Source organism: Hypanus sabinus, chromosome 3, assembly GCF_030144855.1.
Source record: "Hypanus sabinus isolate sHypSab1 chromosome 3, sHypSab1.hap1, whole genome shotgun sequence".
Classification (NCBI taxonomy): domain Eukaryota; kingdom Metazoa; phylum Chordata; class Chondrichthyes; order Myliobatiformes; family Dasyatidae; genus Hypanus; species Hypanus sabinus.
This window is the reverse complement of record NC_082708.1, coordinates 4,404,344-4,417,106: the sequence shown is the minus strand read 5'-3', so window position 1 is coordinate 4,417,106 and position 12,763 is coordinate 4,404,344. Positions and strand designations below refer to the sequence as shown.

At 44.2% G+C, this 12,763-nt stretch overlaps 1 protein-coding gene across 4 annotated transcripts in view; it reads right to left on the bottom strand.

The window, feature by feature from the left end:
* The window catches only part of nup98 (nucleoporin 98 and 96 precursor), a 108,337-nt gene that overhangs the window by 36,096 nt on the left and 59,478 nt on the right, over positions 1-12,763 (bottom strand). For all 4 annotated transcript variants that reach the window (XM_059963546.1, XM_059963549.1, XM_059963547.1 and 1 more), the window contains 6 exons: positions 8,846-8,965; positions 8,244-8,527; positions 6,000-6,116; positions 3,873-4,011; positions 2,566-2,743; positions 836-979 (listed from right to left, as the gene is read on the bottom strand). In XM_059963546.1, the coding sequence (XP_059819529.1) occupies positions 836-979; positions 2,566-2,743; positions 3,873-4,011; positions 6,000-6,116; positions 8,244-8,527; positions 8,846-8,965 (982 nt within the window). The remainder of the gene's footprint in view (positions 1-835; positions 980-2,565; positions 2,744-3,872; positions 4,012-5,999; positions 6,117-8,243; positions 8,528-8,845; positions 8,966-12,763) is intronic.

Genomic DNA, 12,763 nt, shown 5'->3' with positions numbered 1-12,763 from the left:
TGATATTAAATCTGACTTTGGTACTGATAAGTCAGCTGAAAGTCAGCATGCTTATGTAGTACCAGTGACAGCCTGGATCATGGTCCTAGCTGGGACCCATAAGATGGAACCAGTTTGGAGGCACTAGAAATATTAAAGATCACTTTGTCACATGTACATCCAAACATGGTGAAATGTGACATTTATAACAAATCACCTGGGACGTGCCCTCTTCTCATCGCTCCCACAAGGTGGTGGTACAGGACTGAAGGACTCAATTTACAGGTTTTTCTCCTCCACCAGATTTCTGAATGGACATTGAAGGCATGTAACATTAGCTCACGATTTTATTTGCACTAATTTCATTTTTTTCTACTTAATTCTTATTGCAATTTATAGTTCACTACTTCTACCTCACTATTTTTCCTCTTTTTGCACTACTTATTTAATTATTTTGTGTATATATGTGTACACACAAAATAGTAAGTACTGTATATACAATGTTGGCTTCTGGCACCAACACTGCATGTGCACAATTCAATAACTCTAACCGTACATTCTTGGAGAGTAGGAGGAAAATGGGAGTACTCTGAGGAAGGCCACAGGAGTATGTACAAATTCCACATAGGCAATTGAACCCTGATCTTCCAGCTGTTGCTGTAAAGCATGGCACTTAATCACTGGCGGTTCAATACCTGCAGCGGAGTTCCACAGCTCAAAGTTTGGCTCCCTGACATTTTACCGGGTGGGAGTCAGAGGGAGGAGTGGTGGGGGAAAGAGGAGAGTAATCTGGGGAAATCACTGTGTGGGGTTCTGACTGTACACCAGGGTGATAGTGCCCTTTCCCGCACGATACCTGTTGGATCAGGGTAGACCTGCAGATCTGCTCCGGCTGTTTGCCTGGAAGTGCTGCAGTTTTCATCTTCTTGGTCTCTGCCTTCGAGGGCTCAATATCCTCCTCGTCAGAATCCCGCAGCCCGTACTTGGAGAAATGATCCACCTTAAAGATTAGAAAATATTAGCTTTGTCACATGTACAATGGAATGTGTCACTTGCATCAATGACCAACATGAGGATGTGCCAAAAACAGCCCACAAATATTGCCACACTTCCAGCACCAACTCAGCCTAACCTGTGGGAGGAAACCCATGGGGTCATGGGGAGAACTACAAACAACAGCTTTGTAAACCACGGTACTACCCCAAAACCTGCAGCAGTTTCATGGGTCAAAGCTTGGCTCCGATTACTGGGAGCATCACTGACTGGTATAGATCAGGAAAGGCTGCAGTTTTGTCGACTCAGCCCGGTCCATCATGGGAACTAGCCTCCCCAGCATCAAGGACACCTTCAAAAGGTGATGCCTCAAAAAGACAGGCCACCATCACCCAGGACATGTCCTCTTCTCATTGCTACCATCAAGTAGAGGTACAGGAGACTGAAGACACACACTCAATGTTTTAAGAGTACCTTCTTCCTCTTCACCATCAGATTTCTGAACAGATCATTTCATGAACAGTATTCTCAATATTTTTCTCTCTCTTTGTGCTGCTTATTTATGATTTGTTGCAAAACAACAAATTTGGTGGCACACACTCAGTGACCACTTCATTAGGAACAGGAGTGGAACCCAGTGTGATCTTCCGCTGCTGTAGCTCACCCACCCCGAACTTCCAGGTTCGATGTGCTGTGTTCAAAGATGCTCTTCTGCACAGCACTGTTGTAACACGTGGTTCTTTGAGTTAACGTCACCCTCCTGCCTATACAATGTTCATATCCTGCACATTCATATGGCTATTTAAGATCCTCCCGACGGCCTCTGTTGTATCTGCCTCCACCACCAGCCCAAACAGCACTTCCCAGGCACCCACATTCCTGTGTAAAAAAAAATGCCTCTCACATCTCCCTTTTAACTTACCCCCCCCACCCCCACCTTAAATGCATGCCCTTTGAATTACATTCCACCCTAGGAAAGATGCTGTCTGGCTGCTCTATCTATGCCGCTCAATCTTATAAACCTCTATCAAAGAGAGCCAAGAGCCGACGTTCTGACGGCTTACAGCACTAACAAGTAGTTCACGGGTCTACTACTGGCTCTGTGCCGTGGGTATAGAGTGATGTGCGAGACCTACTGGCAGTCTAGACAGCAGGATGACCACAAGACGTAAGAGCAGAATTAGCCCATTCAACCCAAGCCCATGCCATTCCATCCTAGATAATTTATTATTCCTCTTAACCCCATTCTCCTGTCTTCTCCCTGTATCCTCTGACACCCTAACTAATCACGAACATATCAACCTCCACTCTAAACATAGCCAATGCCAATGACAGTCTCCACAGCCGTGTCTGGCAATTAATTCCACAGATTCACCACCCTCTGGCTAAGGAAATTCCTATCTCTGTTCTAAATGGATGCCCCTCTATTCTGAGGATGTGACACCCATTCTATAAAGGCCTTTCAATATTCAATAGGTTTCAATTAAATTTCTCCTTCATTCTTCTGAATTCCAGTGAGTACAGGCATCGAACCTTCCTCATACGTTAACCCTTTCATTCCAGCAAGTAAAATGTAAGCAGATTCATCCCTACCTCAAAGACCCAGGAACCCGTCTCACACCGGTACTCCAGGAAGCGGGCACCCTGCTTCCGCGACGAGTTCTCCAGCCTCTCTTCGAAGCCCATCTCCATCAGGCGCTCCGGGCTCTTGATCAGACTGCGTGTGGTTTTGTCCGTGGGCCAGATCCCATCCAGGGTTACCTCGGCACGTCTGTCTCACAAGCGAAAAGGCAAGAAAGTGAGGAAGAGACAAGACATCTCCACTGAGGTCCCGCTGCCTCCCAGCTGAGGTTGAACACCAGTAACAGAAAAGATCAACATAATCTGACGCTCTGTTATCAAATATCTTACACAAAATGAAAATAGAGTCAAGGAGTCAGAACACTACAACACAGAAACAGGCTCTTCGGCCCATCTAGCCATGCTAAACAATTTACCCGTCTACTCCTATCGCCCTTCATACCCCTCCCAGCCATGTACTTGTACAAATTACTCATAAATACTGAAATCGAACCCGCATCCACCACTTCCTCTGGCAGCTCTTTCCACACTCTCACCACCCTCTGAATGAACTTTCCCCTCAGGTTCCCCTTTTCACCTTTCACCTTTAATCCATGACTTCTAGTTCTAGAACATCTGGTTACCAAAATCAGAATTTCAAACTACTCTTCCCAAATAATTTTTACTTAGAGATACAGCATGGTAACAGGTCCTTCTGGTCTAATGAGCATGCAGCGGCCAGTAACACCCATGTGAATGTAATTAAGCCAACAATTAGCCCACACAATGGTGTTACAGCTCAGGGAGTTAGAGTTCGGAGTTCAATTCCAGCGTCCTCAGAAGAAAATTTGTACGTTTTTCCCGTGTGCATGTGTGTTTTCCCCAGCTGCTCCAGTTTCCTCCCGCAGTCTCAAGACACAGGCTGGGAGGTTAATTGGTCTTTCTAAACTCTCCTGTGATAAGATGAGCTTTATTTGTCACATGTACTTGGAAAGATGCAGTGGAATGTGTTGTCTGTGTAAATGACCAAAACAATTGGAAAGACATGCTGGGGCAGCTCACAAGCATTGCTGTGCTTCCGGCAACACAACTTATTAACCCTAACCTTTGGAACATGGGCGGAAACTGGAGCACCAGGAGGAAATGCACTCATCATGGGGAAAACGTACAAACTCCTTACAGACAGCAGTGGGAATTGAAACCCAATCTGACAGCTAGCAATGTAGTACATCTTCTAACTGCAAAACTGCTGTGCCGAAGGACTTGCTTTTGTGCTTCATGACTATGACTCACACAGAAAGCCTGCTTTGACTGGGAGGTAGCCTCGTCCTGGCGTTTACCTGTTGAGCCCCTCCCCTATGGGAGGCCTTTTGTCATCATCCAGGTAAACGGTCACCTCTTTCCTGCGGATGTGCACAGTCTCATCAAGGTCCATGTTCGTCAGATTCACCATCCCGGGGAAATACACCGAACCATAACCTGTGTTTAAAACAATTCGTTAGCAGTTCCTAGCCTGGAGTGAACAGCAACCACTCCCCTTCTCCTTCAGAGCCACCTCTGCAGCTCCAATCACTCCTTCCCCATCTGGAGGCAGGGTGTCCACAGGTATCCAGGCACAGAGATTTAGTCAGATGAAACAAAATGGCTGTACTTCAGTCAATCCAAAGGAGCCAGATAAAGCTACAGGCAGTTCTGGTAACGAATAGTTTCTGGTTTTACAGAGACCCATAAGTTCTGCGAGCCAGAAGATACAAGATGCTGTGTGCCTGTGATGCTGCTGCATGTGTAATTCTTTACACCCGAAGACTAGAATACAAAACCTAGGATGTAATTCTGAGGATTTAGAAGACATTGGTCATACAGAAAGGAGTATTGTGAGCAATTCTGGGCCCCAGAGGAGGTTCACAAGAATTATCCTAGGAATGAAAGGGTTAACATATGAGGAGCATTTGATGGCACAGGGCCTGTATTCATAGCTGAGAAGAATGAGGGGGATCTCATTGAAACCTATCAAATATTGAAAGACCAAATTACACAGGATGTGGAGTGGATGTTTCCTATAGAGGAAGTGTCTAGGATCAGAGGGCACAGCCTTAGAATACAGGAACATACATTTGGAACAGAAATGAGGAAAACTTCTTCAGTCAAAGGACAGTGAATCTGTGGAATTCATTGTCACAGATGGCTATGGAGGCCAAGTCACTGATGTGCTTAGAGCAGAGGTTGATAGGTTCATGACCAGTCAGAGCATCAAAGGTTACAGGGAAAAGGCAGGAGAATGGCATCGAGAGGAATAATGGACCAGCTATGATGAAATGGCGTAGAAAACTTGATGAGCCAAATAGTCTAATTCTGCTCCTATGGTCTTATACGCCCTTGCATACAGTAAACTAGACCAACACAAATATATCACTTGATTCTCCACAGCAAGTAGCAACTAAGCCACATAACATTGATGACTGAGATGGAGGCAACAGCAGGAGGGGCAGGCAGACAGACACGAACACTTGTACACAGGTTGTGAAATCCGAGGTCGAGGACTGAAGATCAAAGGCCTCAGGTTGGCTCTCCCAGAGGTCAGCGGCCTAATGCCTGTGTGTCAGAGAATCCGAGGCCAAGGACTGGAGTTGGAGGCCGGTTTGCGTGAGAGTGGACGGGGGGGGGGGAGAGGAACTATGGCTTGTTTTGTAGTTATACATGTTTGTGCTGTTCTGCTGAATGTAGTGGGCATACCATGTTGGCACCAGAATATGTGGCGAGCATGATCTTGGGTTGTGTTGGTTGTTAATGTGAATGTACACGTGATAAATAAGCCTGAATCTGAAATAATATACTGAGACATGTACAGTTGTGTATGGGATGTCTTTTTAACCTAGGGAAGAAGGGAGGGTATTCTGAATTGCAGCAATGGCACGAACATCTCCTGCACATTTACATGAAAAGTCGTTGGGGCAACTTTAACCCAGCTGGTAGCACCATCATACTCCTGACCACTGCAGATCCCCTGCAGGTTTTGACAGACTTCCTCGCTATCCACTACACCGCCAATCTTGGCGTTATCTGCATACTTGCTGATCCAGTTAACCACATTATCATTCAGATCGCTGATACAGATGACAGACATCAATGAACCCAGCACCGGTCTCTGCAGCACACCACTAGTCACAGGCCTCCAGTCAGAAAGGCAACCATCTACTGCGATTCTCTGGCTTCTCACACTATTTACGACTTTATCTTGAATGCTGAGTGACTGAACCTTCTTGACCAAAATCCCATGCGAGACCTTCCTTGTCAAAGGCCTTGCTAAAGTCCGTGTAGATAACATCCACTGCCTTGCCTTCAACTTTCCTGGTAATCTCCTCAGAAAGTTCTACAAGACTGGTTAGAGGCTACCTTACCACACACAAAACTATGTTAAATATCCCTAATCAATACAGTCCGCTTCAGAGAAACTGAAGCCTACTGACCTTTGCGTCCGATGGTGAAATTCTCCACAAAGCACTCGCCGTTCTCATTAGTCATATGCTGGGCCAGTTCCTCCAGGGAAGGGATGGTGTAGTAGCCGACTTTGGTCAGGATGATGCCTGGCAAAGAGGGAACACGTCAATTAGCATCATCACTGCTTCAATACAACTACAACAGAGACTTGCACTACCCAAGGCTTGTGCTGAGAAAACTATCTCCATCCCAACCTTCCATAATGTCAACCCTCAAGAAAAATCAGGATCAGGTTTATTACCAATAGAACATAGAACACTACAGTGCAGTACAGGCCCTTTGGCCCACAATGTTGTGCTAGCCCTTTAACCTACTCTAAAACTGTCTAACCCTTTCCTCCCACAAGTTCCTTGTACGTCTTAACGTATCAGCCTCTACTTCCATCCCCGGCAGTGTTCTCCACACACCCGCTACTCTTTGTAAAAACTCATCTCTGATATCATACCTATACATTCCTCCAATCTCTTTAAAATTATGCCTTCTTGTATTAGCCATTTCCACCCTCAGAAAAAGCTTCTGAATGTCTGCTCTATCTACAGTTGCAAGCAAAAGTTTGTAAACACTTTGCATTTACCTAGCTTTCTGCAGTAATTACTCATAAAATGCAGTCTGATATTCATCCAAGTCACAATAATAAACCAAGTATGTGAAACCTCATATTTAATAACTGGTAGAACTTCTTTTAGCAACAATAACTTCCATTAGATGTTTCCTGCAGCTGTTGATCAGACTTGCAGAATGTTGAGGAACAATTTTAGTCCATTGCTCCAGACAAAACTGTTTCAGTTCATCAATTATTTCTGGGATACCTTGCCTGAACAGCCCTCTTCAGGTCATGCCACAGCATCTCAATTGGGTTAAGGTCTGGACTCTGACTTGGCCATTCCAAAACACAGATTTTCTTATTTTTAAGCCATTCTGTTGTTGATTTACTCTGTCTTTCACATCACTGTTGTGTTGCATCATCCAACTTCTATTAAGCTTCAGGTGATGGATCACAACAATTGCAAGCTGTCCAGGCCCTGAGGCAGTAAAGCAGTCCCAAACTATGATGTTCCTTCCATAGCTGGAATGAGGTTTTGGTGTGCAGTGCCATTTTCCCTCCAAGCATAGTGGTATGCATTTCTGACAAAAAATGACCTTTGTCTCATCTGTCCACAGAACACTGTCCCAGAAGTGTTGTGGAACATCCAGGTAGTCTTTTGCAAATTTGCGAAGTGTAGCAATGTTTTTTTTTGAAGAACATTGGCTTCTTCGTGGTGTCCTTCCATGAACACTAATCTTGTTTAGTGTTTTTCTTATGGTGGTCACAGGAAGAGATTTCTGCAGGTCTTGTGCTGTTACTCTTGGTTTCTTTTTCACCTCCTTTAGCATTGCACATTGTGCTCTTGGTGTGATCTTTGCAGGATGCCCACTCCTGGGGAGAGTAGAACAGTATTGAATTTCCTCCACTTACAGACATTTTCTCTTACTGTGGACTGCTGAACACTCAGGTCTTTTGAAATGCTTTTGTAGCCTTTTCCAGCTCCCTGCATCTCTACAATTCCTTCTTCCAAGGTCCTCTGAAAGTTGTTTTGATCGAGGCATGGTGCACATAAACAGATCTTTCTTGAGAAGAGCAGGCTCTGTTAGTAACCTGTGTGTCCTTTTTATCTGGCAGGTCACCTCTACAACCCACACCTCCCATCTCATCTCATTGATTGGAACACCTGACAAATAGTTTTTGTAGAGGCATTACCCCAGAGGTTACATATTTTTTTGAACCTAGACTGATTGTTTAAATGGTGCACTCAGTACTGAGAAGTACAATTGTTGGCATGTTATTATTTTAAGTAGATAGTGTTTGTCTATTGTTATGACTTAGATAAATATCAGCCCACATTTTATGAGTAGTTAATACAGAAAACAAAGTAACGGCAAAGGTTCACAAACTTTTCTATGCAACTGTATGCTTCTTATCTTGTACACGTCTATCAACTCACCAGTCATCCTTCGTCACACCAAGTCACTGGGAGAACATAAAAACTCCTTACAGTGGTGGGAATTGTATCCAGGTTCTTGGTACTGTTATGCTAAACCCTACGTTACCATGCCCCTATTTTGTTCCTATTTCTTGACTTCTGAAAGAACCTTGGATTAAAACATCCGAACCCAACAGTACACATCATTAAGTGCATCCTGAACTTGTGTCAATCAATCCCATAGATCCTCACCTGCTGGATGGGGAGGCAGGATTTCATCTCCCTCAGCTTCCTGTTCTTCCTGCAGGGACCCCTCAATGCAGGAGGTGCCCTCGCTGCTGCCCTCCATTGTGCCGTTCTGCAAATTGTTCCTCAGGTTCATCTCCGCGATGGTATCGTCCATGGTCGAGATCTGGTGCTTGCTGCTGCCCAAACCATCGGGAGTTTGTGGGATTGGCTTAATGATAGTGTTGGTGTAGCATTTATTTACCTCCGGGTGCTCACTCTCCTCCCTCTCCAACCGGCTTTGTTGTTCACTACAGAGCAGAACCAAGAAACCAGTTACCTACATCAAGAGTTTCATAATATGAGTGACATAGACAAGGTGAATGGTCTCACATTTTCCCAGGGTGGTGTACAGGAAGGCTAAAACAAGAGGGCATAGCTGTAAGGTGAGGGGGGAAAAGATTTAGAGGGGGGTTGAGGGACAAATCTCCCATACACAGAGGGTGGAGGGTAAATGAAATGAGCTGCCAGAGGAAGTGGCACAGAGGTAGAGGTGGATCCATACATCTGTCAAACATCTTGCCAGCTGTGCAAAACTCAAGCACACCATGAAGAGAGGCTATACTTACTTCACCCCATTCTCCAGATACTCTGAAGGTGAAGTCCCATCATTGGGCTCCTTGTTGAGCACAGGCGAGTATAGTGACGAGGTGTTTAAGCTCTTCAGCACTAGCTTTTTGATACTTTTCCTGTTAACGAACAAGAGATGGTTTAACATCAGCTGCAATGGTTACAACAGGCAAAACCTTCAGGACAACCTCAACAACAATCCCTCCCCCTCCCAAGGAACAATTAGAAGTGGTGGACGTTTGTTCTTTGCAACATTTAAGAGAAGTTTGGATAAGTATGTGTTTGGCATGGTCTAGATGGGCCTGTTTCTGCGCTGTAGTGCTCTATAATTTTATTAACCTTGAAATATCAAACCTCACCCTTTGCCAATGACTACAATGGTGTAGAAGTGGTGGACAGGTAGAGCCCTGATTCATCTAACCTGTCCCAAAGTGCCACCACCCACCCCACCTCATCACTGAAGACCATAATCTTATGGGAAAAGCAAACTAAAACTGAAATACATCAGTTTGGGAGTGAATCCCAGAGTTCCTTCATCCTCCTGGGCATACGACAGGGGACAACTATTCTCTGGGAAACATTTTGATGTCTCTGGGAAACTTCTGATCCATTTAGTCCATGCTGGTTTTGTTTTGCATCTATGGGAATACCTAGACCTGGACCATAGCCTTCTCATTCATGTACATCCAAACTTCCATTGAATATTACAATTAAACTGACATCCACCACTTCTGTTAGCAGCTCGTACCACCTGAGTGAAGAATTTACCCCTCACATTTCATCTTTCACCCTTAACCTATGACCTCTAGCTCTGGTCTCACCCACCCTCAGGAAAAAGCCTGCTTGCATTTATCCTCTCTATACCTCCCATAATTTGTATTCCTCTATCAAATCTCCCCTCATTTTCCTACTCTAGGGAGTAAAGTCCTAACGTATTCAACCTTTCCTTACAGCTCAGGCCCTCAAGATCCAGAAACATCATTGCAAATTTGTTCTGCACTCTCTTCAAGGTTATTAAGATCTTTTTTATAGGTAGGTGACCAAACATGCACGAGATATTCTACGTCCAGCCTTACCAATGTTTTATACAACTTCAACGCAACATCTCAATTCCTGTATTCAAAATTCTGATTTTCTGATCTACCCGTGATGCCAACTTCAAGGAATTATGGATTTGTATTCATAACTCCCTTTGTTCTACTGCACTCCTGTGTCCTACTGCTCACTGTGTTAAGATTTACCTTGGTATGACTCCCAAAATGCAACAAGTCACACTTGTCCACATTGAATTTCATATGCCATTTTCCAGACCAGTTTCCCAGATGGTCCAGATCCAACTGTAACCCAATATAGCCTTCCTCGCTATTCACAACACAGTTGAAAGAAAAAGACCACAAAAAGTAGTGAATATGGCCCTCCCAACCATTCTGCACATCTACATGAAATGCTGTTGCAGGAAAGCAGCATCCATCATCAGGGACTCTCTCCCACCCAAGCCATGTTCTCTTCTCACTGCTGCCATCAGGAAGAAAGTACAGGAGGTTCAGGATTCACTCTACCAGGTTCAAGAAGTTATTACCTCTTAACCATCAGGCTCTTGAACCAGAAGGAATAATTTCACAACTTTGCTTGCCCCATCATTGAAATGTTCCCACTACCAATGGACTCACTTTCAAGTACTCTTCATCTCAAGCTCTCGATAGTCATTGCTTATTTATCTATTAATATGATTTTCTTTTTGTATTTGCATAGCTTGTTACCTTCTGCATTCTGGTTGAATGCCCTTGTTGGGCAGTTTTTCATTTATTCTGTTATGGTTATTATTCTATAGGTTTATGAGTATGCTCACAAGAAGATGAAACTCAGGGTTGTACAAAGTGACATACATGTACTTTGATAATAAATTTACTTTGAACTTTGAATCTTGGTGTCACTCACAAATTTGTAGATCCTGTTTAATAGATCATAAAAACCAATAACAATGATCATAAACAATGGATCCAGCACTGATCCCCACTGTACACTATTAGTCACAGGACTCCAATCAGACAGATAGCCATCTACTACCACTCCCCACCAAGCGAATGTTGAATCCAATTGACTACTTGATCCAGAACACTAAAATAACCTAACCTTCTAGACCAGACTCCTGTGTCGGACTTTGTCAGAAGTCCACGTGGCTACCATCCACAGCCTTTCCTTTTTCAAACTTCTTGGCAACTCCTTGAAATCACTTGATAATAGTAAACCACACCTCAACAGTATTGTAATGTGTGGCATCGAAAGCATAGACCGTAAGACCGTAAGAATGAGGCCATTCTACCCACCGAGTCTGAATTGAACTGACTATTTCTTACATCCTTCACAGACATGAGTAAAAATCTTTACACTACATCTCCGTCTAAATGTGCAATCACAGTAATTTATAATAAATAAAACAGTCAACGTAACCTAGAAATACACTCAAATCAGCATGAGTTAATCAGTCCGTTGGCCTGCTGGAAGAAGCTGCCACAGAACCTGTTGGCCCTGGCTTTTGTGCTACAGTACTGTTTCCCGGATGGTAGCAGCTGAAATAGATTGTGATTGGGGTGACTCGGGTCCCCAATGATCCTTCGGGCCCTTTTTAACTCACCTGTCCTTGTAAATGTTCTGAATCATGGGAAGTTCAACTACAGATGCACTGGGCTGTCTGCACCACTCTCTGCAGAGTCCTGCCATTAAGGGAGGTACAGTTCCCATACCAAGCCAGTCAGTCAGTCAGTCAGGATGCTCTCAGTTGTGCCCCTGTAGAAAGTTCTTAAGATTTGGGGGCCCATACCAAACTTCCTCAACTGTCTGAGGTGAAAGGGCTGTTGTGCCTTTTTTACCAAACAGATGATGTGTACAGACCATGGAAGGTCCTCGGAAATGCGGATGCCGAGGAACTTGAAGCTGTTTATCATCTTGACCCCAGATCCATTGATGTCAATAGGGGTTAGCCCGTCTCTATTCCTCCTGTAATCCACAACCAGCTCCTTTGTTTTTGCAACATTGAAGGAGAGATTGTTTTCCTGACACCACTGTGTCAGAGAGGTTACTTCGTCCCTGTAGGCCACCTCTTTATTGTTTGAGATAGTGTATAGTAGTGTGGTCAGCAAATTTAATTAGCAGATTAGAGCTGTGGGTGGTGACATAGTCATGGGTATACAGGGAGTAATGGAGGGGACTTAGTACACAGCCCTGAGGGGCTCCTGTGTTGAGATTCAGAGGGTTGAAGGTGAGGGAGCCCACTCTTACCACTTGCTGGCATTCTGACAGGAAGTCCTGGATCCAGCTACACAAGGCAGGGTCAAGGCTGAGGTCTCTGAGCTTCTTGTCGAGCCTGGATGGAATTATGGTGTTGAATGCTGAACTGTAGTCCAAGAACAACATTCTCACATAAGCATCCTTCTTGAGAAATGTCTATTGTCATTTCACCTTGGTTGATGATCCATTTCCATCTTAATGCCATTCTCCTGACTTCTCCCTGTAACTTTTGACACCATGACCAATCAAGAATCTATCAACTTCTGCCTTAAATACAACCAATTACCTGGCCTCAACAGCTGTCTGTGGCAACAAATTCTATAGATTCACCATGTTCTGGCTAAAGAAATTCCTTCTCACCACCATTCTAAATGTACATCCCATTATGAGGCTGTGTCCTCTGGTCCTAGACAATAGGAAATACAATGAAATATTGGAAAGGCCTAGACAGAGTGGATCATTTCTGCATCGACTCTATCTAGGCCATTCAATATTGAATAAGTTTCAATAAGATACCCTCTTTCTTCCCCCCCCCACCCATTTCTAAACTCCAGTGAGATCAGACCCAAAGCTGCCAAACACTTTTCATATGATAACTCTTCCTCCTGGATTCATTTTTGTGAACCTTC